At 33.1% G+C, this 26,413-nt stretch overlaps 1 protein-coding gene across 1 annotated transcript in view; it reads right to left on the bottom strand.

Annotated features, from left to right (window-relative positions):
* Window positions 1–863: 863 nt before the first annotated feature.
* The window catches only part of LOC100372564 (cytoplasmic tRNA 2-thiolation protein 1-like), a 51,138-nt gene continuing 25,588 nt past the window's right edge, over window positions 864–26,413 (bottom strand). The window contains exons 2-12 of the mRNA XM_002732025.4: window positions 14,813–14,936; window positions 8,974–9,092; window positions 6,869–6,925; window positions 6,560–6,617; window positions 6,304–6,423; window positions 5,808–5,857; window positions 5,429–5,493; window positions 4,761–4,885; window positions 3,997–4,144; window positions 3,103–3,139; window positions 864–2,513 (exon numbers count right to left, since the gene is read on the bottom strand). Of these exons, the coding sequence (XP_002732071.1) occupies window positions 2,412–2,513; window positions 3,103–3,139; window positions 3,997–4,144; window positions 4,761–4,885; window positions 5,429–5,493; window positions 5,808–5,857; window positions 6,304–6,423; window positions 6,560–6,617; window positions 6,869–6,925; window positions 8,974–9,092; window positions 14,813–14,936 (1,005 nt within the window). The 3' untranslated portion in view covers window positions 864–2,411. The remainder of the gene's footprint in view (window positions 2,514–3,102; window positions 3,140–3,996; window positions 4,145–4,760; window positions 4,886–5,428; window positions 5,494–5,807; window positions 5,858–6,303; window positions 6,424–6,559; window positions 6,618–6,868; window positions 6,926–8,973; window positions 9,093–14,812; window positions 14,937–26,413) is intronic.

Raw genomic sequence — 26,413 nt, 5'->3', positions numbered from 1 at the left:
TATGCACATCAATTTGTTTCAGGATGGCCGAATGGTGGCCACTTTTGTAATGAAAATCAACAAAAATCCAGTATTTTCGTCATTCTGGAACTGGATCTCAGCAATTTACAGATAGATTTTGTAAAAACTTGGTACATATATTGGACATTATGGGAACTTGATGCACATCATTTTGAATGCGGTTCTAGTTAAATATTTCTGACATGCTTTAACTGATTATGTTAAAATTTCATATATCCATTATACATCATTTCATAGATATACAGATGTATTTGTTTGATGATCTGATCCAAAATGGCCGAATGGTGGCCATTTTTGTGCTAAAAAAATTTCACAAAAAATAAGCATTTCTGGAATTCCGGATCTTAATCGTTTAAGGGTCAATTTCGTTCAAACCCTGTACATGCCTTGGACATTATTGGTCCTTGTTGCACATTTTGTTTTTCAGATCGGATTTAAAATGGCTGACTGGCAGCTATTTTATAAAGTCATATCATGTCGCAGATATAACGATGTATTCAAAATGGCCTACTAGTACTAGTGGCCATTTTGTTTTAATTAATGCTGTTCCAGAGCAATATTTCTAAATATGTGCAAGTACTAGTTTAATGATCAGATACATGATGACTGAATGTTCACTCGACTGAATGAGCTAAGCTGGTGGTTTGTGGTTGAAAGCAACATGTGGTAGTTTACTGTGATATGTACATGAGTTAGGTGTGTGTCTGAGTTTGTGTTTGAATCTCACCAGAGGCCATATTGGCATTCTAAGCAAAACGTCATAAGAGCTAATTTTGATCAAAATTGACGAATAGCATCATGATTTGGTGGGTTTTTGTAGACATATTTAGAAAAAGAATCTATTTTACATATCTCACATTTTTATTACTGTAAAGCAAACGATGTTTAATAGTTGTGCACAAACAGTTTTCTGATGGTAAATGGAAGTACATGATTGGTCATGAATGGAGTTGTGTGTAGGACTTGTGATGGCTGATGAATCTCACTTTTGATCCGATGCTTCACTGACTGTTACAGATTTAGATTTTTCAGTTAATTATTTCAAAACACCAATGATTGCATATATTCTGTATTCACACAGGAGCTCTGCAATGTTTGACTTAGTTGGAGAAGTAGTATAGCTCCAAAGATTACAATTGTGGATAATTGACACAGTTTTACATTGTAAAATGTGTCCTGTTTACAAGATCCTTTGTGTAATCATCAACATGGATAAACATGGAGAAAGTGTGGATTTACATGAATAAACTTTCGAGTAAAAGTTTTCATGATCAAGAAAAGTATAAATTATAATATAGATAATGGTAGTTGGTAAAAGTATACATTTTGGACATTGGCGCTTCATCAGAAGTCATTCAATAGACAGAATATATAACAAGCATAAGAGCAAGGTGAATGACATACTAGTATACAAAGACCAAATTCTATTTATTTATCCAGCTGGAATAAGTTGACAGATAACCAGACCACAATCATTGACTATTTTTGTGCATTGTAATATTACAAATCCATATAATTTAGAGTAAATCTATAGTGATCCAAAATGAAAGCCAGAGAAAAAAAAGGCTGGACTTGTATACATAGACATTGACCCACTGTGATATCAGAATGAGTGTTGTTTACATTTAGACGAAAGCAGCCCACTCACACACCACCACAGATCCTGCCATTGCAAAATCAACAAAATCAAGGAAGTTTTATTGAGATTTGTAAATATAAATAAATCAGGTTTCTGGTCATTACATTTGTAAAATTTCGAGTTTTGTTCAATGGTATAGTCCAAATCAACTGAATATTGTTGACCTCATATAAAAAAAATGCCCTGGATCCAAGGCTAATTTATCATAATGCAGAATGACTGCTGATCTGCACTGGCTCGGAAGATGAATTCTGATTGGCTAAAAAAACAAAAGACTTGTGGCGTTGAATGCACGTTCATTCTCAGTAATGTTATGCAAATTAGAAATTCAAACTAGCTAATCATTTACAACCTTCCGAGCCAGTGCAGATTAGCCCCAGAATGACAGCAAATTCTATTACTGGAAAAAAACTTTGATGTCGTTTGCTGTTGTCAACAGACCATAACACTGCCATAATTTCTGAAACTGAGATGTGTACATAACACCACAGCACAGCATGTATTGCAGCAGCACAGCATGTATTGCAGCAGCACAGCATGTATTGCAGCAGCACAGCATGTATTGCAGCAGCACAGCATGTATTGCAGCATGAGCATTGTCCATTGTTCATAGAGATGACTACCAGTAGTTGAACGATAACTTGGTAAAATTGATATCCACACTCATGACGCCTCAACAGAATTCACCAATTCTTGAATCAGTGTTCTTCAATACAAGGGTGTTAAAAGTTGTAAGGCAATCCTGGTGCTTTCAAAACTCAAGACTTTGTTTATCAGTGTTCAATACTGCTGTACTTTCTGTACTTGTTGATTGTGATTCAGTGTTTGTAAGTGTCATTCCTGCTGCAACCAGCTGAAAAAAAAAATATTAAATGTCAATCAATATGTTATTTTACCAAACAATAACGATAATTAATAGTCATACCATACCATTACATTAAATCCTGTCTAAAACAATTCCCACACTGTTTCATTTATTTTGGTATTTGGTTTATAGAGCTCTTTTATATATAGTCAAGTCAATTAAGCAACAGTTCATGCCTAACCTGCCACTAATTGCAACGGAAAGTTTTTTCATGGTAACAGGTCACAAATATCCCCCTCAACAATTCTCAAAAATCTACCAAATTCTTAGTTGGTGAAAAGTGTTAAATAAAATCATGTTATTTCTTTGTATTGCTCAAAAATTAAACCAAGGGTTCTTCTTAGTCAGCAGTTCATTTAACTTTCTCATTTATGAATGAAAGTACAAATGCCAACTTATGCAAATATCTGTCCAATCATTTGTGAAAAATTGCACTTGTATGTGTTACACATACATATATTACCATGGCAGCCATCTAAAACAAGTTGCAGTTTTAAATGTACATGTATATCAACTCAATAAGAGAGACTGGGACTGTAAAAAAAAAAATGCAAAATCAATGAAAAGAATTCCTCACCTTCTGTCTTGCTTTCAATCCCTTACCAATACCAAGCCTATAACAAGGAATAGGAATGATTAATATCAACAACACTAATACTTGATATGACAGGCTGGCAAGAGAGTGACTATTTTTATCATGCGTCCACTTTTACAGTTACATTGAATTATTCCCAAGAACTGTGGCTGAATAATGAGGTCTTTTATTAAACACTTCTTGCAGGCATGCTTTAACCTTTTCACCACCAGTTCCCTCTTTTCATCACAAATTCACAAAATAGTCCCGTTTATAGTCTGCACTTTCCTTCAGAAGATTAGGACATAAATTGCCAAATTTTTTGAATATAAACTGAAAGCTGACTCAAATTTTATCTGTTGGCTCCAAAATTAGAGTTCATTACCAGAAATATTGAAGAATAAAAAGAGCAAACAAATTTATGTGAGAAAATCTGGTGGTGAAAATGTTAATGTAATTCTAGCCCCTGGCATTAAACGACTTTTGGGTCTCCCCAAGGTACCCTTGTTTTCTAGCTACCAGGAGTAAACAAGGGTCAAATCGACATCGATTCACTTTCAGCCATCAAAAATATGTAGTTTCAGGCAGTTATTTTCCTATACCAGCTTTACTTTTAAATGTTAATTCTGTAATATAGATGTCCGATGTTATCTTTGACAGTTCACAAACTTTACATAAAATATAGAACACATGTTTCACATTCATAGACTTAAAATAAATAAATACAGACAATATATCATTTAAATCCTTTTGGTATTTGTACATTCCCTTGTAAAATATTCAACTTAGGGACAACCGGTTCTGAAATCCACCACCCCCCTTTTTCACAAGCGCATTCACTAATGTGACAATACATTTCATAACACTCATATACTTGCATTGTTTATTTTCACTTACTTAGGTAGTCCTTTATTAAGCCCTTCTAACAATACACATGCTTTACACACTTTATTACTTGATATGTAGCCGCATTGCAAGCATGTCATTTGAGTTGGCATCTTTACATCTTTCTTGATGGACAGACTCTCACCAGAATGGATGATATCTAAGGCAATTACAAACACAAAATGTAAATAGGCCTGTGATATCTATTTATTTATGATCTTAGATTTACTATCAACACAACAAAGCCATTCCCTTTATCTCACAATTCCAACTGAAACTGGAGGTTTCCATTGGCTGATGGGATAACATTGGGTATTTTTTAAATGATGTCATGCTGTACTCATTGATTGGCTGGTTAGATTCAACTTGCATTGAAGTTTATAAATATTCATAAATTTCACAATTCAAACTGAAACTGGAGGTTTCCATTGGCTGATGGGATAACATTGGATATTTTTCAAATGATGTCATGCTGTACTCATTGATTGGCTGGTTAGATTCAACTTGCATTGAAGTTTATCAATATTTATAATAAATGAGGGAATGGTTTGTTGTGTCGATAGTAGTGAAAAAAGATGTTACTTAATTACGAAATTTTATTATCTCTTTAGCAAACATAGTTAGACTAATCTGGTTGTGGAGCAAATAAAAATAATTCACAATAATACTATTTTTTTTTAAATTTGTGTGATGCACTGAATAAAGAAGTGGATCACTTCAAAGTAGATATTGCAGAAATCATAATACTGAACTTCAAACATGCAGTAAACCATTACCTATAATTGAACTTGACCTTATGGCTTCTAAGTCTTTTAAAAATGCTCTTGCATATCCCCTGTAAGCGTTTGGTGAATATATACACTCAGTGGAGAAGTAATCTAACTTTTTAAAATATGCGTACCTGTGTGAGCAAACATGAACAAAGGCATTTGTGTTACCAGTATTTAATATGAATAATTTCAAATACCACACTAAAGCAAAGTACTGTAAACAATCTAATTTTTACTGTTATAAACTTTTAGGATATTGTGACATTCATGAAGACAAAATTTTGCGAAAATGTTAGTTTTCACCGCTTACAAAATTTTGTGATTTTCACTGTGGTTTTTGTTCCTCACAAAATTAAAGTTGTTTATAGCATTATCATAAGGTCTGAAAAAAGTTATGTTTCCGGTTGCCATGCAAAGCACTAAAAAAAAAAGAGTGTGAGTCGATCTTTTTTTTTTCATCACTTCACAGCAAGCTCTGTTAACAATTTGATGGACAAAATTTGTGCCCTGTCAAATATATACTAGCAACAACAAAAAAATGCCTTATTTTTTAAAAACAAATGCCTAATGCTACATTTTGTCAAGCATTTAGAAATAAGATTTAAAATGCTATTAAGATTTATATTATTTGAACATCATTTGGTTTTTTATTGCATTTATATTAAAACACTCACATTACAATTTCTTTTTCATATGTATACTTGAGTGGTTTGCATCTTGGTAAGTAACCTTCGTTACCCTGTGAATCAAATAAACAATTACATTGATGATTAACAAACAGAGAATGGACATTCTTTGCACTACATGTATTCCCATATGATATACATTTACTGGCCTGACAAATGAAATATCGCCCCTAGAGGCTATATCATGAAATGAAACTTATATTTAACAATTATCAGAAATAATACTGCCAACTTCTTTAATTTCAAAATACAAAATTTTAATATCTTGTAGTCTGTTTATTAAAAGGATTTGGTCCATGATATTCCTGAATATTAGTAATACCTTATAAATTCCCAGTATGTATTATATATATCATGTATTACTTACTGTTGTAATTGATGTACACCTTCTAAGTCTGGCTATATCTCCCCTAAGAACTAAATCAAAGACTATTATTTTGGGTACAGCATTCAATATGGGGAAAGTAAAATAGCGCCCTCTGGTGTTCATTTTCAGATCAAGATGTTAAATTTAATACAAAAGGCTAAACCAATTAATTGCCATGACCTTGTTATGGAAAATCTCTATGGTCGTACATTACAATCAGTTAAAATGTGGTTTTACAAAAGAATGATGTAAGCATCATGAACAGATCACATGCCAAATGAGGAAGTACTGGCTAAGGCAGGAGCGGAAAGGAAACTTGTTGAAACAATCAGGAAAAGGCAGTTAAAATTGTTAGGGAATGTTTTAAGAAAAAAAGAACTGAAAGACGAGCAGTAACAGGAAACATTGAAGAAAAAACTAGGAAGACAGAGACCACTTTCATCACAAGCAAAAGAGTCAAAGTTCTCGCAGAAAAGGGCACTTTTGTCATGCTCACCATTCATGAGTACAGTTTCTGCTATATCATCTGCATTATGCCCTGTCACAATTTTATCAGCTTCAACCAATACTGCACCACGATCTAAAGCTTGTCGTCTGAATACACCACAAAAGGTACCTTGAATACATAAAAGACATCACACAAAATATCAAGGAAAGCTAAGACTTCATAATTTGGCTTTCTCAGTTATTTCCAGTCAGTAATGAAAGTAAGATGATAATACAAAATGATTTACTTATAAAAGTATACATACAATTATTTTTCAATCCTATTTCCTTAACAATAGCATCCATAGTCCAACCATAAAGCTCCTAGAATAAATAAATAGATTAAAAAAAAAAAATTCCTGTAAGAACAGCCATATCGTTATTGTCATTGGTATGTTGTGAAAATGTAAATGAAGGCATGAGGTGATTGTGAAATTATAGAGCAATCACTATAGCAAAATAAATAGGTACAAACACATTCAAATTCAAATTAAAACGAAATGGCCGACAGACATCCATTTTGAACCAAAATCACTTCTTGTCTATATGCTTATTTATAAGAAAGGAACACTTACCTCATAAGACACTATTTTCAGTGGTAAATCATACTGTTTCTGGTTCCTTTTGACAGTCTGAAAGAAAGAAAAAAACAAATTAATACTGTGAATAACAGAAAAATAAAAGTTCTCCAGGTAAACCATGTTTATTAAATGATGTGAAACCGATTTATTTTATCCCTTCGATGCTCTATAAAAATGTGCATTGTACTTGTAAACCCATAATGCAAATGTTTTTAATGCATGTCAATTTATTAGGTTTCACATTACTGGGAATTTATAATTTTCACATCTGAACTTTATTTGCATTATCCATTAAAAAATCTAGTACAGAACATTAAGATGTAGCCATAGTACTCAATCTACTTTTCATTCATTGTGTAATATGAGGTTAATACAAGGATACCCTAAAAAGTTGCACGAAGAGTACAGCGGGAGTATCAACGGTTGATGGGACCATGTACTGTCTCTGAGTGCATACTTTTTGGTATCCTCGTAAAAACCTTATTATTATACATCTTTTCCTCTCACAGATACATCATGAGAATGCGGAAATACAAATTGAGCGAACTTCTTTGTATGGGGTCCGGTCAAACTCTGGGGGCTACCATGTTTTTTTATTATTAGAGTACGCTTACACGCGTAATCATTCCATATTTGGAATACACATTTCCTTACATGGTTGGATGAAAATACTCCGTAAAATACCGCAAAATTCATAACATAGTTGAACTCTGGTGACCTTGCCCTTTGTTATATAATATAATTCCCTTTATCATAGTTTGTTTCAATATAAATATGCATTGTCATAATTAATTTTAAATACAAACAAGTTTTGGGGTTGAACCAACAGTGGGGAATCAGTCTACCGAATGTCCTTTAAAGATGTAAATATCTTGCAAAAACATTGGTGCCTTATTTGTTTAATTATTTTAAGGGACATAATTTCCAGCTTTATTCAAAGTAATTCAGATATTTTAGTATAAAAATAAATGCCTCATCGCAAAAAAAAAGTGCTGCATTTAGACGTGAATAGATTTATAAAACATGCAAGATAACAGAAAATCTTAGCTGGCTTTTGTCCAAGTATTTTGTACAGGTGTCTGTAAAAAATTAATGATTCACTGAGACAAATATGAACTGCCTCATTGTGTGACTACTGTATTATATGAAAAGTAAAAAAAACACCCTTTATGAATAGCTATCATGTTGCAAGCTCTGCTTTGTATGCAAATCAACTTAAATAGTTAGTTGGTGTCCAGTGAAGGGAGAAGTCAAAAGTACTGTTGCCTCCTGAGAATCTACATTTTCAAACACTGCAATCTTTGAAGTGCATTTTTAAACCAGTATTATAAAAACTCTATCATTCTGTTCTAATAGCTGAAACATATTCCTGTGAGTTTTCATTTGTCGAATGAACTGTTTGTCAAATACAGAATACATATATTTTAGAACAATTTTCTTTTTAAAATGTGGATGAAATGTTTTGCTTTTTATGTATTGTTTTTGATTTGGTAACTTTGAACTAAACAGATTTTCTATTAGCTTCAGATCTTGATCAAAGTTAGGCACCCAGTTCATAGGAGTGCTTATATTGATTTATATCTTGTTTTCTGTAAAGATTTTATTGGTAGGTTTGCAAATGTGTATCAGACTGTGCATTCTCTCCATGAGTTGGTTTTGAAACCCAGTATGGGATTCTGAGATACATTACCAAGGATATTATTACAAGATAAATCATTTGCTTCATTGAACACATACAACAATGCATATTTCCACTGAGATCAGTGACCTTTGATGTGTATCACCAGTGATCAGTCAAGTAGAAACAGTCAAAATATCAGATCAGATTTTCTCAAATTTGTGCATGATATTTTCATATAGGACATCTGTTGTTCAAACTCGGGGAAGACTTTATACTGATGAATAAGGTGACCAAGTTTGGTGAAGTTTGGAATAGAATTAGTAAAGTTATTATGCACACAATAACAATTATTAACGACAATGACGGACAAAATTTTCCCCTTAATATACCTTTCCCTTCCATCTTTGATGGTGCGGGCAAGGTAATAATAATATATACTATATATCTGTGAGTAAACTAAATGACTTATTTCTCATACCGTTAATGAATCATCTCTATATCCTGTAATACCTTCATCTACTGATAACAATATTAATTTCAGCCCATAGTCATATTTGTCATTTAATAACTTCAATACGTAAGCAAGTACAGTGGAATCTGGAAAATATTAAAATAATTGATATCAAATATAAATTTATATAATATATCCAATGATATCGAGTAAATACAATGTCAAATGTGAAAGAGAATCCAATATAATTTTCAATGTCTGTATTTAAAGGGACCAAAAGTGAAGAAATAGACATGCTATTATCAGTCAAGCTAAACGTTTTTTCGAACATTAAGGCAGAGGTGTGAATGGTCATGTACACCTATGAGCCCCAGTACTTAAAATAGTAAATTTTCATTTTTTCATCACAATTGTTTTGAAACCTGTGCCATCCAAAACCACCTGTTTCATGTAAAACTTATAAAAAAGTCTTCAATAATGCCTGAGAATTAGATAAAACAAGACATGACATGTCATGTCATGTCATAGCCCTCGCTCAGAAAAAAATTTAAAAACTTATATTGAACTGGATTTGTGTCAGAGTGAATTAATTCATTATGAGCTGTATTAAAATTCCGTTATTAATTGTTCAGAATTGATGTTACAATTTTAGGGGGTGGGGTAAAAATTTATTCATTTGGCTTTTATAACTTGTTAAACATATAATGCGATGTGCACTTGTAAACAATTATTACCTGTCCCTGTACCAACTTTGAACAAAACTGGATGACACATATCTGAGAAAAAGCTGGTAACAGCTAGAAAAAGCTTGTTTTTTTTAAATTTTTGAGGAAAAAAATGGCCTCCAAGTCGTAAAAATGTATCCAATCAAACAGGTCATGAATGACACTGCCTTCACTTGTTGTCATTTGAAAGTTGCAACATATAATTTGTCCAGTTTTTGGCATGGATGTAAATTGGCAAACATGATTTCTATGGCATTTTCAAGTTTATAGCACTCTCCATCCTGGTCTCAGCAAGAACACCAGAGAGCAACAAACAAGTACAACAGGTAAAATGACATGCAAGTATGCAAATCAGATCTGCAAATATGTTGAAGAGTCAGTGTTGTGTCTGTTTGGATAAACTTCCTTGTACAACTGTATTCCTAATACAAGAACACTGTCAATCATAGAACTGTTCCAGCGAACAACTTCTGATATTTTAAACAGTAACGGGGCAAAGATACCGCTTGTCATATAAGTACTAGCACCAGATGAGGAACTGAGAAACTGCAATGATCCTTGGTGTACATTACCTGTGTCAACAACATTACTTCCCATGTACTTCATGTACAGATCTACATGTAGTTTGTGGCCCTGAATTAGTTTCAATATCTCTAAATAAGGACAAGAGTATTTCTCATATGACAATGATACAAATAAAGTGCAAGAATCCAGAAAAATATTATCAAGTTTTTATTATCATACATTAATATTAAAAAATCGTGTGAAATTGAACTTTTATGCTTTGGTTGACAGCACTTCTTAAAGAAAAAAAAAAGACGACCTGCAAAACTTTATACAATTGTCAGACATGCAGCGAATAGTATGCTTTTGTAATATATGCAGTTTCAGTGGCTTTGCTTTCCGAGAAAAAAATTCTGGCTCTGCACCTGAAAAAAACAAAAAAACATTAAGTCAAAAGTAAGCAGAGGTTGTAGCATATGTGCTCCCATTAGCTGTTAAATTTAATTAAAAAAGATATTTGTGTACCGTCTTTTCAGTACGAAAACATTACTTAATATATTTATACCAGCCAGAAAGAAATTGCAGTTTACACTGAGCAATTAGGAATATACATGGACAACAATTGATGCATGTCTAGCAATATACTGTTCGAAAGGCTGCAAGATGTAATGAATAGCAAACCAATCACTACTCGAGTCGAGTCGAGTCGGACTGGCTGGGAAACTGCACAATACATACAAAAATGTATGCAAATGATATATGAGCAGCTCCACTAAATATAAAAATATTCTTTCCATAGTTATGACTCTAATGTGAATGTGATTTTCCACTCCTTAGCAATAGTAGTTAGAGTATTGTATTGTACTGTATCGTACAAGTTTATTGTGATTCTATATGTGTTTGTAATATTATTTAGCTTTATTTAGCATTCTGTTTAGTTGGTTAACTTTACTGTATCTTAATGTAACGCATTTGTCTTCAGTTAAGCGCCACCTTCAATTAGGCGCCAGTGCCACGAAAACATTGTATTTTACATCTCAATTAAGCGCCAGACAAAGTTGAAATTTTGGGAGGTAATGATCGTGAATTGGGTGCCGGCGGATTGACTACGGGTTACCGGTTAGTAGCGATAGACGCCATCGCGGAAGTCCCTCACTGTTACTGTAATGACTTTTATGTAAAAAAAAATGGTTTTGTTTCTATCTCTCCGTCTTTTTGGTCTACTGTAGAAAATATTCTCGTGGTTTTTAATTTCGCAGTAAGTCCATAAAAACGAAATTAAAACAACGCGAAAATGTTCTGTTTCAAATGCGCTGTTGTCACAGTAAACAGTGTTAAATTATTCTTTAAATGCTCAGTTTACTTTCCAAAAATAACTAATTTCTTGATTTGAAAAAAAATCATGCGGTTTTTTCCCACCAAAATCAAAGCCGAAAGATCGCAAACATAGGCAAATCACTTCCGCATTGCGTTCATGCATTATTTAAATGAGCTATGGTAATTTGATCACGTTGGCATTATCCAGCATTTTGATTGGTTAATTAACGACTTGACCTATCAGGTCAAAGAACACGTTTCAGGTAAAGTCCTAGACAGGAAACATGGCAAACATCAAGCGTTTACATGCGACCCATAATCATTCGCTTACGATGAAATTAAGTTGAATTTTACTTGCATTTTATTTTTTGTATGTTATTATAATTACTACTGAGTAATAATCGTAACCGTGGAATGCAGCATGACCGGATTTTGCTACCGTGATCATTTACTACTAAATGATGCATTTGTGTTTTTCTGTTGATCGTACGGCAAACTGTGAATGTTTTCTAAAGGATGATAATTTTTGTATAACTTTCTAGACTGTCTAAAAACGGGTCATTTACTCAGTATTTAAAATAAAGGCTACAGTGACTAAGCGTCAGACTGTAATGTAAAATATTGCCAATAATCTATCACCAGAATGGAGCAAGAACAATGACTTGAAACACAATTACCTGTACTAGAACTTGAAGTGCTTGAAATAAGCGCCATTTGTAACAAAGTTGCTAAAATTTAAACACAAATAAGCGCCACCATGAAATGAAAGTGTAACAAAGTGGCGCCTAATTGAAGACAAATACGGTAGTTTATTTTATTTTTATACGACCATAGAACAACTCACTGTAGTTTGTTTAAATGTTGAATAAAAATTAAAATCAGTCATTGTATAGTGGTGACGTATTGCGCGAAATTGTTGCAAGGACAATACTTTTCTCGATTTGCGTGCCGTCGTGCGTGGAGAAAAAAATGCATGGAATGGTCGGCAGTATCGATCAAGTTCGTCTAGTGTGACATTCGTGGCTGGCGACAAGATGCCATATAATCGTTTAAATAGGCGTCAAGGAGGAGTGAAAGGCCCTAATTTGGTTCTACAATAGGCGTCATGAAATGTTGGAAAATTACAGTCAATCAAAAAAACTGTTTACATGACAACAAAAAATATTCACAATATTTATTATGCATTATTTTTTTGTTGGTAGCAAATCAGTGTTGTAATTGTTGATGAGTACTCAGTAGTGATTATATTAACGTACACAAAATAAATTTGTTGAATTGTTATGAAGTGCAAGTAAAATTCAACTTAGTTTTATCGTAAGTAAATGTTTTCGGTTACATGTTAACGCTCGATGCAAGACGATATCCGCCATGTTATTCATGTGCACGAGGCGTGTTTATTGACCAGATAGGTCAAGTCGCTAATCAACCAATCAAAATGCTGGATGGTGCCCATGTGCTCAAATTACCATAAAGCATTTAAATATGACAGTTCAGCGACCTCATGGTGAAAGCAACACGGAAGACCAGATTTACCGATGTTTTAGTGCCATCTTTTGGCTTCGTTTCTCATGGGGAAAAAGACATGATTTTTTTTTTTAATCGGCCCGATTTAGAAAAATAAATAAACGTACCGTCCCAAATGAGAATGTACCGGGTTGAATTTTTCTAGGGAAAAAATAAACGTACCAGTACGTATATTTGGGACATTTAGCGTTGTGGGCAAGCTCTCCTGAGTAGCGACATATTTTTAACTTCGCCTATGGCGTGATCAGTGGATTACGTAAATAAACCAACACTTTCAATGAGTACATGCCGACCCAACTAAACTTGTTTATGGCTGTTTATGAACAGCGAGGACGCATCTCATAGAACAACAGCTGTGGAAATCATAAACAAATGTAAATGTTGCGGAAATCAAGCATGGTGATAATGATTTTGAGCGAGGCAGAGTCTGGCAAGCGTCTCAGAGCAGCATTGCGCCGACACCACCACGACGTTTGAATCCCGGTGAGAGCACTGCAAACCTCTTAAATCACGAAGTAAACTTTCAATTTACACAATACATAATCAGTTCCTACAACCATGGAACTATAGTTCCATGCTACAACAATAATAGAAAGGCAGTTTTTCTGGTGAAGCTTTTGCCAGATTAGCAAGAGTTTCTCACGATCACCAAACCCGAGACACAAACGATAATACAAAGTTTATAACTCCCATAACAAGCACAGTTTCTTACCTTTGAAATTGACGAGACACAATTTTGTCCATATATGCGTTGCGCAAATAAAGATTCAATTCCGGGATACAATATCCTCACACAAAAATGACTGATTTCCACCGAGACGAGAACTGCGTATGCGTCATCAAAACTCGGATTAAACTCAGGTATTTTCGGGAAAAATGTTAAAAATCAAGGAAAAACACAGTGAAACTTTGAAGAATCGAAAAAATAACTTGATGTGCATCATAGCACCATCAATTCCGGCCTCTGTACCAACTCTGAACTGAATTGAATCACACATGTGTGAGAAAAAAGCTGGTAACATGAAAATATGCACACACGAATGCACAGACACGACCCAAATTAATACATATAGATGATCTTGTGTATGAATTAGCCATAAACATGTACATTACTGTCAGAGTAAGCGTTATTTACATTTAGTCATTGGTTACCCACCCCCAAACACCGCCATGGATCCTGCTATAGCAAAATGAGATTAATATGTAGCAAATTGATTTTAGACTAAACAGATGAACCAAATGCAAACCATTAATAACCAGAAACATGATTTATGCCTAAAAACCTCAAATACAATTTGAATAAATTCTCATATACAAGGAATCAAAGTTAGGTAATCACTGTTGTATGCATGTATATAGCAATATCGTATGACTCCATTTAAAGACAATATCGCCCTCTAGTGGCAAAACTCATTGATTTAACTTCAAAGTTATCCAGTCTGAACTGAAGGCTTCTACAATCATTTTCTCGATGACATTGACATTTGGTTTTATTTCACCAACTCTCAGAATATCAAATCTTTAATTCATATTCCAGCACTGAATTATGCATGTGTAACAACTGGAGAAGGGTATGACTAGTTACAGTCAAATTATTGCTAGAGGTTATGAAAACAATGACAATCATAATTTGAATAGTTTCAATGTCATTTGGACACTCAGGAAATGCAGAGGAACAATCCAATTAAATATAGTAGTACTAGTAATACAGCACACAACTTGTGCACAATTCTGGTAGTGAAGTAAAGGAAACTAAAATTTTGTTTTAGGGTAAGTAACAAAACAAGAAAGAATACCTTTTCCTCCAGATGCTCCAATTGCCACGGTTTCTCCTGCAGTGAATAAATTGGCATCTAAGATAGTATGATGAATTTCAGTCTCAAAGACATGGAAAAAACACTCTCGACATAAAGCATCACCCTGTAAAAACAAAGGCATTTACAATTTTAAATGGGAACAATGAGGGCACTCTTTCACTGACATACTTGAGTATGTGGCAGCAAGGCTGAGCACTTCGTCTTTTCAATACTCTATTTACACAAAGGTTAGTGAAATTTTTTAGCATTGATATTTTTTTACATAATTGACCTTTTAAAATAATCTAATTTTCATAATTTAAAAATATGTAAATGTAAAAAGACAAGCTATTCCTATTACTATGAAATTTAACTGAAAAAAAAATTTAGTTGTTTCTGAATATTGTGGTAATACCTGTATTATTGCCAATTTCCACATTCATTTGGACAGTGTTTAATGAATAAAAAGGAAATATATTATTGAACAAGCAGCCTATCGGCTGAGATAGCTCCGCTGTTAGCAATGCACATTTCAATTAAAGAACTGAAGACATCATTAGAAAATGAACAATATGAATAGTATCAAAGCAATCGGACTTACAGTTTTTAACAAGAAGTCGAAAATATCACTTTTTACCAAAAATTACAAAAATATTCACCAAAATAAATTAATTAGAGAATTGAAGATATCATCACAAAACGAACAAATTTGAGAGAGGTCCACATGTAGTACCTATATATGTAATATCAAAGCAATCGGACTTACAGTTTTCAACAAGAAGTCGAAAATATCACTTTTTACCAAAAATGACAAAAATATTCACCAAAATTAGAGAATTGAAGATATCATCACAAAATGAACAAATCTGAGAGAGGTCCACATGTAGTACCTATATATGTAATATCAAAGCAATCGGACTTGCGGTTTTTAACAAGAAGTCAAAAATATCACTTTTTACCAAAAATGACAAAAATATTCACCAAAATTAGAGAATTGAAGATATCATCACGAAATAAACAAATCTGAGAGAGGTCCACATGTAGTACATATATATGTAGTATCAAAGCAATTGGACTTGCAATTTTTAACAAGAAGTCGAAAATATCAGTTTTTACCAAAAATGACAAAAATATTCACCAAAATTAGAGAATTAAAGATATCATTACAAAATGAACAAATCTGAGAGAGGTCCACATGTAGTACCTATATATGTAATATCAAAGCATTTGCACTTGCGGTTTTTAACAAGAAGTCGAAAATATCAGTTTTTACCAAAAATGACAAAAATAATCACCAAAATTAAAGAATTAAAGACATCATTACAAAATGAACAAATCTGAGAGAGGTCCACATGTAGTACCTATAGATGTAATATCAAAGCAATTGCACTTGCGGTTTTTAACAAGAAGTCGAAAATATCAGTTTTTACCAAAAATGACAAAAATATTCATCAAAATTAGAGAATTAAAGATATCAACATGAAATGAACAAACCTAAGAGAGGTCTACCCAAGGTACATATACACCAAGTATCAAAGCATTTAGGCTTGTAGTTTTCAAGAAGAAGTCGAAAAAGTAAAACATTGACACGGACGACGGACGACGGACGACGACAGACGACGACGACGGACAATCACTCATATGATAAGCTCCGCTCGACAAAGTCGACAGCGGAGCTAATAAAATATTTGTCTTCTGGGTTAACTTTTAAAAACACAAGAAATTTTAAAACTAAATTGTAGAGAAACCTACCGGTACTTGTTGTCAAATCATATCCAATCATATAAAACTAATGCATACAATGTATCAAGCCAAGAAGATGTACGTGAATAAAAGTGACAGTTAAATATAAAACTCCTTATGTAAATTAATACGGATTCTGACTTGAAATGATTTGTGTGGCAACCTGCATAACAAATGTGTGTGGTTTCTACTCTCTTTAAAGAAAGGCAGTGTGTATTTAGAAGTGTGGAATGACAGCTGCAAGGAACGGTAACACCAGAAGCTACCCATCTGTTAAGGAAACTCCACCACAATCAGGCCATGCACACCAGTACTAGTTTGTTATGCTTCAAGCTATTGTATTGAATGGTCGAGTGCAACATGACATGATGTAATATATGCCAACTCTCTTGCCAAGTGCTTTTTCCTATCACTGCTTTGCATGACAAATGATGGAAATATAATTTAAAAAAAGGCAGTTAACCTACCATCAAATGAAAAGACTTTTTTAACACGTTGCCTGCTGAAAGTCCCCCCCCCCGAATAGATGAAATGAATGTGAAAAAACAGCATTAACGGGCGATGTGTTAAGATTTTTTAAATTAAACATAAATCTCAGATCAGAGAAACCAGCTATTATAACCACAATCTATATATTATATGACATGCTTGTTTAACATATTCTGTAATTTTATATTCAGACCAGTGTTTGTTTGCAATCTGTTATTATAATCAAATCTATGTATCATGGAAATAAATGTTAGTGGCATCCTTATATAGTAAAGAATGAAAATAATGAAATTTTATTATAATATAATTGTTATTGCATATTTCATATAATATCAAAAGATCAATAATGCTTGTAAGAAAATTATTTTGATTTTCATTTCAATGAAATTTTTCACATATTTTATATAAATATCACAAAGCCAATCTTGCTTGTGATTCATTTTAATTTCAATAAAATTTATCTAATTTTTTATATATTTTATATAAATATCACAAAGTCAATCTTGGTTGTGATTTATTTTAATTTTCATTTCAATAAAAAATTATCTAATTTTTTATGGATTTTATATAAATATCACAAATTCAATCTTGTTTGTGATACATTTTAATTTTTCCGTTAATCCTTGTTGTCATTTTGGTGTACATATTATTAGATCAATTGATGGTCTATATTTACTGTAAATAAACTAACCATTCACCATGGGCTTTTAAATTCATAAGTGCATGTATAAGGAAATGTTGCATTCCATACAAGGATTTCCAAGGACAATTACATGGACTAGGAAACAGAAAGAAAATTATTAGCTTTGTCATGAAAAAAAACAGTGTAGGATCTCAGAATGAGAGTTTGTGTCAAATTCAAATTTTAGAATAAAATTTTAAAAATATTTTTTTTTAAATTGGAGAGAATCTTTAAATTGAATGAGATTTTTTTTTAATTTGTAAAATTTTCAGGAGTTATGGCCATATGCCGCCAGGCAAAATATTTAAATGTAGAGAAAAATAGTTTTTCCATTCAAACTAATGCAAAATCAAAGATATAACAAAAATTTTCCACAAAATTTCAGATTTTTGTTTTTAAGTGACAACAATTTTGTTTCATTTTTCAATCCCAGAAACCCAAATTATTATAAAAGTAGAAAGAAAACATAAATTGTCAATTCCAGTTCTCATTAGTAAAGGTATTTGATTAAAGTTATGGTTAGCAGACTTAGTATAATGGAGAAAAATACTCATCAAGTAGCACAATACTGTAAAAGCATCAATGTTCACTTGTATTTAATTTCACTAATCCAAATCATAATCACTAAATTACAAATTCACAGATTTTTAGTAAAACATTGATTTCAATTGTAATTTTACATGTTTAATTCAGCAGATTTCACTTATCAGCGAAAAAAAAGTAAAATTAAAACCCAATGATAAATACTTCATTTACAGTACGGCCTGAGGGCAGGGCTTCCATATAGCTGTAAGCCATTCCAAAACATGGATAATTCACTGGATAAACCCCTTTTTTTTTTTATATAGATGGGCTGTACTGTTTAACACAATGCATATGCATTTAAGCATTTAATCTTTTCAATGTCAAGTTTATAATTACATAGACCCCATCAGGAATATCTACCCAATTATTTCTCAATTTGGCCCTTTCATATAAGTTTCAAAAATATGCCAGCAAGTCTGTAGCTCACAGGACAGTGGACTCTGAAGTCTCAGTGATTAAATTATATTTTGAAATTAAAAAATTAAAAATTTACATTAAGTATGTGCCTTATGATTTTTTTTTGTTTTTTTAAATTATGCCAAATATTTGTTTGAATATGAACTTTCAGTATTAACTTCCAAACCAAAATCTTTATTTTTATAGTGCTTCTGCAGGAAACATGAGTTCTAAATGAGGAAACATGAAACAGGGATGTCGTTAATATTCTGCTGTACAATTACAAATTCGATAAAATCTGAGCAAGAATAACACTATGAGCTAACTTGCTATGATGAACTTTCTAAACAATGTCAATATTCAATCATGTTGAAGTTCACTAATAAATTAAAAGTTTACCACAAAATACATTTACTTTGTAATTAAAAATAAACAGATGATATAAATTGTCATATTAAACCAACATTCAAAAAATAAATCGGTATAACTATAATGCCAAATTCTGATCATTTGATATCCCACATTAATTACAAATTAAAAAAATGTTTAATAAATACCACCAACCAGATAATCTGTTATAAATCCAAAATATCACATACAGTATGAGTCTACTAGAACACCCCCCCCCCCTCCCTCCTCTCTCACTCACTCAGTCTCTTAAGAGGCTATAAGCTAACAGATTGTGAGAGCTCACTGTCATCCAACTCATCAGCTAGCAATGAGCACAAGAGCCTTTAAATGCACATACTACATTAAAAATCTATTTGATCACAATGAATGGTGCCTTTGTAAAGAAAAGTGGCTAGGTATAATAACCATTATTAAAGAATTGTATTCGGAAAGACAGAAGCCAACCAACAAAGGGTGTGCAGAGAAACACCAACCTAGCAATAGGGAAGACAATACAATGGCTGTTAGCTGTAAATGCTTACTCGTGAGTGGGACAATAGCCACAAAGAAACGAACAGAACTGGTCTTTAAGCCATGTCGGGCATTGGCAAAATATTTATATAGAACTAGCTGAGAAGAGAGGACTGAAAAAAAAAACAGGCGGGAGCACAATAGGCTTTCTGTGTTCGGGACTGAAAAGCACATCTGTGAAGCAAGCTCGCAGACAGACTGAGTTGCAAGTCGATCACTGACAGGCGTTTTAAGTAGAGGCCGGACTATACATGTTGAACAGGCTACCAAGACCTCTCCAACATGAGAGAAGTAGCACTCCACAGTACTATGGCAAACAATTACGGTAACAGTGTGTGACTCCTTTGACACTCAAGAATGGTTCCTGTGTTGTGGTCAGCAAAAACAGCCAACCTTACATATTGGTGACGGTAGTGCGTATAGTTGAGATGACACCGCAGCATAAACTAGAATCGCGGTGACTGGTGCACTTTTAATAATACATGTACTGACAACAGGCAATGACGTACATTTCCTTCATACATAAAGTCAACGCACTTTGGAATACCACAGTAATGAAAGGATTTTTGGTAAAAATTTAACATGCAAACATATTAAAATTGGCAAACTTTATATAAAACTTAACTGCAATAGATGACCCATCCAGAAGTGAAAGACAATAATAAGAAATAAAGGTAAAAACCCCATCACCACCCCCACCCCCCTCTCTACCAGCAATACATAAATCACTGAGCATCCCCAGTTTCTTCTTAGCATGGCAGATGTTGAGATTTTTATCAACTACTACATCAAAATATTAAATCCTTGTTTATCAAATTTCATGTGTGTTAAATTTCATTTGATTTCTAAAACATACATAGAATCAAGTTACACATAAGCATGCTTGGGCAATTTATTTTCCATTTGAAACAAAAGGGGCTTCTTTTCTATTTTTTAAACCCCCCTGAGCCAAGGCAGCGGGGATACTGAGTTAAGTGATGCACAGTCACTATGCATTACAAGTGTTCAATGTGTTTTCAATGAGGCATGGAGTTTCAAGTGCAAGCTCTTCCAAAAACAGCTGTACAAATCACAACTTGTCAACCGCAGAATTCGGCATGTGTTTTTTTAACACCTTTGAGACAAGCACAAAGTATACTGTACAATGGGCGTGAACTTAAAAACTTCTGAACTGCCTGTTTTATGTCTCTACAAGTGTCGTTGAATTGTCTCAAAGTAGCTTTTCGTGACTTCCACTGTTTTCTTCATCATTTTTAAGCAGGACAACACATGGATTGACCCATGCAGAACTCAATAACTCAATGGTAATGTATATGCTCTAAACACACATTGATAATCTAAGCTATGATGAGCAAATTTACATAGACGTACAGAAAAGGAGATGAAATAGGCAGGTGTTTTTTTTTTGTTTTTTTTGATATAATTTCGAACACGAACAATTTTCATGACATAAAATTCTGTCAAATAACAGAATATTCTAATACTGAAACATAAACTCAACAACAACAACAACAACAACAACAAAAAGAAAATTGTTATTGCCTCATTATATTTCATTATGAAATACATTAATACATGTAGTAGATTTCCATAACATCTGTTACCTTGAGAGGCTAAGTCAAAACTACCTACTATAAATATGTGTACTATTTTGTGGAAACCAAATGTTTTTATTTTTTGCGCAAAATGCCAAATGTTGAGTTTACTTTATCGTTCAGAATTGCAAAGTATTTTTGTTATATTTGCCTTCCGGCGATCAGTGACTATTACAGGATTTGTTTACCTTTCATCCGTCTTGTGGAGATTACTTTGTGATTCAAACAATAACGATCAACATTAAGTTCTGTTCTATTCAGACCACGTACCTTACATTACGCCAACATGTTAATCAACGTAGGGACTGAATATTTAAAAAACAAACTATAAGGCTGCGAATGCAAAAAAAAACAAGAAGCTTTGAGGCTGAGCAAAAAAATTAAAGGGTATGGCTCTTTTTTTGTGAGTTTTTGATAAAAAGTTTTCTGCTCGATTACTGGCATAGTAACCATGCTGCACTCCTGTCAAGGGCAACATCTTTGTTAAAGACAGGTTAATTAACATAAAGTGAAGGTGAAATGTACAATTAATGTCCCTTTCTATAGAAAGTTCATCTTTTACTACTGACTTCACCACATGGTGTTATATCTTGTGGTATTCCAGTCAAGAACTAAAATGTCTTTTAATAGCAATTTAAAGCCCATCATGTAATCCACGCTGAAGGCCTGATCAGCCATGCATACAACATTTGTTAACATCAAGAGAGCAGAAACACTGATTGTATAAGAGCAGACCCAGAAAGTGTTTCCCTTTTTGTTTCCACAAAATGCACCATACCATAGTAGGATTTCTTTTAACAGATAGTGACATGTACCAAATCAAGTCTTGCTGGCTGGCAGATGTTGCAAAAGACAACTATACGCTAAAGGGGCCTTTGTCAAGTAATATTTGTACACAGGACAAAAGTTGCCGGAGCATAGCTGGTATTGAAGGGATCGCTCGTCCCAACTGTTCAAAGAAGAACAAACTTTTCTACTATAAACAAAAAAAATTACAGTTCAATTTCAGTAAAACTGTATCTAACTAAATAAATGATATAAACTTTATCATTAACTTGAAAATATAAAAATAATAGATAATAGCAAAATAGATAATACTAAAAAAATATTAATTTAAAATATTGAGAATTTTTTTTTGAGAAAATTAGTAGATTCTACTTTAGGAATATGTGATTTATTTTTTAGATATGCTGCTATTCTGAAAGCCTATGATTAGGATAAACCTAAATACATTGATCATTATCTCATAATCCTTAAATCTCTATTACAATCAGAGTATCAGCAGCCAACATTGAGGAGTCATCGGCAATTGAGGAAAAGTGAACTTCCTGTACAACCGCCTTCTACATGTTCACCTATAACCTCAACCAATTCATAACACTTGTCTAATCTTTCACCAGCAGTTATTATTGTAAAGCCTTCGTAAGAGGTAGAATGAGGAAATGTTTATTGAGTAAACAATTTCCAAGAGTGTAAAAACCAGTGTGCCAAATACGCTTCAATACATGGTATAAAGATGACTACATTACCTAATCATGGATGTTGAAGAAAATCATATAAACATGTAATCATTTTTGTTTAGTTTTCCTGAGATGTGAAAGGCAAAACCATCCCCAATCATTTTTACCCACATCTGCAGTTGATAACCATTGCAAAGCCCACACAAGTTTTTACATGTTATTTAATGAAAAAAAAAAAATGTTTTTTTAAAATTATTCAGAATGTTTAAATAAATTTTTATAATAGTCACGGCAGAGAATTAACATATCACCTTGGATTAATATCCACATCCTCAATATACTCATATGTAATATACATTCTCTGAGTCTACTGAATGTTTACAAGGTACCAGAAGTACAGAAAACCACAAGGGGAAAAATACACGAGACAATGTTTTCCAACTGATGTGGCCGAGGACAAGATCCAAAAACATTCCTATTTGCCTAGCAATTCACAGAGAAGCAGGAAGTATTATTTTCTTTTAATTTCAAATCAATTTACCTTAAGTTGGAAGAACAACAATCAAAGCTGACTCTTTTTGAAAAAAACATCCTGACTTTCAAAAAACAAAAACATTATGCACATGCTGAGAAAACATAATTAACTGGCCTTAACATACCATATAAACAGTGGCAATGAGACAGAGGCATACTTTTTGTTTTCTGGCAAAACAAAGTACAGATCATGTTTAATGGAAATTTAGCTCAGCGATTTAGCTATAGAGGTACAGTTAAGTGGAAAATGGCAGTTGAATTGGGTAACATATGTAGAGGAAATCTGATCATTTGCCTAGCAATTCAGGCTTAGCACACAGGCATTGATATCTCTACTGCCCTATATTGACATAGGTCTAGTCCTTTGTCCAATTGTCCACAAAACACAGGGATTCTTTCATTTTGTCCTCCAGTTGCCCCTAGCAACAACCCAGGATGACCTTTGTGACATTTTTTTCTTCCATTTTAATCAACAACTGCTCTTGATTTTCAGATTTTAATTTTTGTCAGAAATTATTAACTTTATTGTAATATGCTGACATTGCTGCAAAACTTAATGCTTTTAACAGTTTTATTTTTTTGAGTTTCAGTTAATTTACCCTCTCTTTCCTAAAAACGATATTTTTTAATTCCTGTCGCTCTACCTAAAGTATGAAATAGTTTCATCCCACTTACCACTTCCATTGATCTCTGTTGCTTCCCATAAAAAACATTGATTGATCCCTATTGCTCTTTTTTAAAATATGAAATTTGGTTCATCCCTTAATGACATTTAAACTGTATTTAATGAAAAAAGACTAAAGAGTTTGGGCAATTTGGCTCATTTTAAATGTATTTTAATTCTATTTATGCACCTTCTATTGCATTGATAGTAGTGGCAATATATCACTGGTTGTCAAGAATGTCTGCTCCCCAGGTTTGACATGTTTACCTCCGCACACACATACACACACCTCACACAGTTTTTCAAGTACTCTGCAAGTGTGTAGTGGTATAAAGTAAAGGTTAAAAGCAAATGAAAAAGAAATGAGGAACAATAGGGAAGTGTGGAAGGGACAACAGGGAGTCTGATCATTCAGGCACTCAGATGGACTGTAGTTGATGCAGGACGGTGTTAAACGGGACAGATGGGTAGCTCTGCATACAATACGCCACGTTGGCCACAACAAACTGGCTCCAAAAAGTTGCATAGCTCTCACCAATTTACATTACCCCAACATTTTTAATCTTTCTTTTAAATTAAAATACAATTATTTTAGGCATTTTTATTTCTGGTGGTTTCTGAGCAGAGTTAGAAAAAAAGCATAAAGTATGTGTTAGAAGGAATTTTTTTTTTTTTTTTTTTTTGCAGGAGGCTACATCCACACAACCCATCGCTGGTGCCAGTTTGTAGCAGTTGAAACCAAAATGAGAACACCAGTCCATTGCAAAAGATTTCTTTATGAATTGACTGTACTATACATGTACTACCATTATATTCTAGTGCATTGTATTAAATTAAGCTAAGAATGCCTTACAGCAAAAATCAACACTCTCTATTCTCAAAAGCTGAATATATCCCAAACCACTCAGAGTATAGCCACACTATATATTATGGTAACTTTATTCCAACAAAGAAAAGAAAGTTAGATTATGTTTATTTTATTTGGTGTAAAAGCACACATCTGTTCAGATATTTCTTCCTTTTATTTGGAGTGCTATCTACTGAATGATAACAACTGTTGGATTGTTCCTATTACTAGTATGTTTACATATTTTGTGAAGAAAAAAAAATGAAATATATTTAATAGTCAAGAGCTGAAAATCAACAGCATCAGGGCATTTAAGGACATGTGGAAAAAAAAGTTAAAATAGTCCAGCTTATTAGAATTCAGTTTATATCGGAATGGGTTAGCATCCAATATCATAGATCTTATCACATACACATATTGAGTACTGGAAATCGTTTAATCTTCCCTCCTAGAAAGTTTCATTATTTTATGCCATTGTGAAAACCAAGTTTTGCAAAAGTCGCTGGCATTCTGCATCGCCTGTAATACATTTTCACTGCTACAAAATTTGTTAATTTTCCCTGACTCGCAAAATTTACAAACATTTGTCACATGTGGTTTACAGTATATTAACTCTTTTTGTATCGTAAATGTTGTGTTGAGCATTTTCGCTGATGTTTCCAATAAAGTCAAGTTAAATATTACCGATTAAATATTCTTACTATACGAAATATTATGTAATGTTACCGTTATTTGAAGTTTGAATGAAAGTTACCATTTCATTGCCAAGAACAGGCAAAATCATCAAAAAGACATGAAAACATACTTTGATATAAAATTGGGTATCAATATTACTTAACGTACATGTATTGTGCATTACTTATATGTGAATTGTGAATGTGACTGGTCAATGTATTGCATAGAAAACATCATTTTCACAATGTTTTGACCCAAAAAGACGCCATTAAATAAATAATGATTGTGAAATTGTATCCAACAGAAGTAATGTATTGTGTATTACCGGTATCTATATGTGAAGTTTTAATGAAAATTGATCAATACAAGGTCGAGGCAGGCAAAAAAATCATTTTATCTCAAAAACCATACTTGCCATGCACAGACTCCAAAACAAAATTGTTTATTTTAGTGATACGTTTCTGTAATGAATTTATTTTTTTTAACGATAAGGCCAAAGTGGATAGTTTTATTAATCATAAATGCTTAAAAAAAAACAGTAATGAACACGAATCAGAAAATTAAAGTTCCCAAGTAATACTCCATAATCAGTATAGCACATGTGTAGCAAGTTTGAATCAAATCAGTTCATGCATGTTGGAGATATGACCAAGGATAAACACATCCATGTATGCTGCATCCCCTGACACATTGGTGACTGGCAGGGACAGGGTTTGCGCTAGTGTCTCGACAAGACGAGTCCCATTTAAAAAAAGTTAAGAAATTGAAATTGACCCTGGATCAATTTATTAGACATTGGACCCCAGCTTGCCTGAAAAACTGGGTCCCTCTTCAATAATTGGAGTCCGGGAAGCAAAATATGGGGTTAACGCAATCCCTGCAGGGACTTAAAAAAGTATGATACATTGGTATACTTACCCACCTTCCTCCCCCCAAATATGTGTCACATTTAACATATTACATACAGTTACACAATGTCCACAACAAAGTAAAATAAATGAGCTATTCCA

Source organism: Saccoglossus kowalevskii, chromosome 11 (assembly GCF_978046115.1).
Source record: "Saccoglossus kowalevskii chromosome 11, keSacKowa6.1, whole genome shotgun sequence".
NCBI classification, from domain to species: Eukaryota; Metazoa; Hemichordata; class Enteropneusta; family Harrimaniidae; genus Saccoglossus; species Saccoglossus kowalevskii.
Note: the sequence above shows the minus strand (reverse complement) of the source record. Positions and strands in the feature narration are given on the sequence as shown.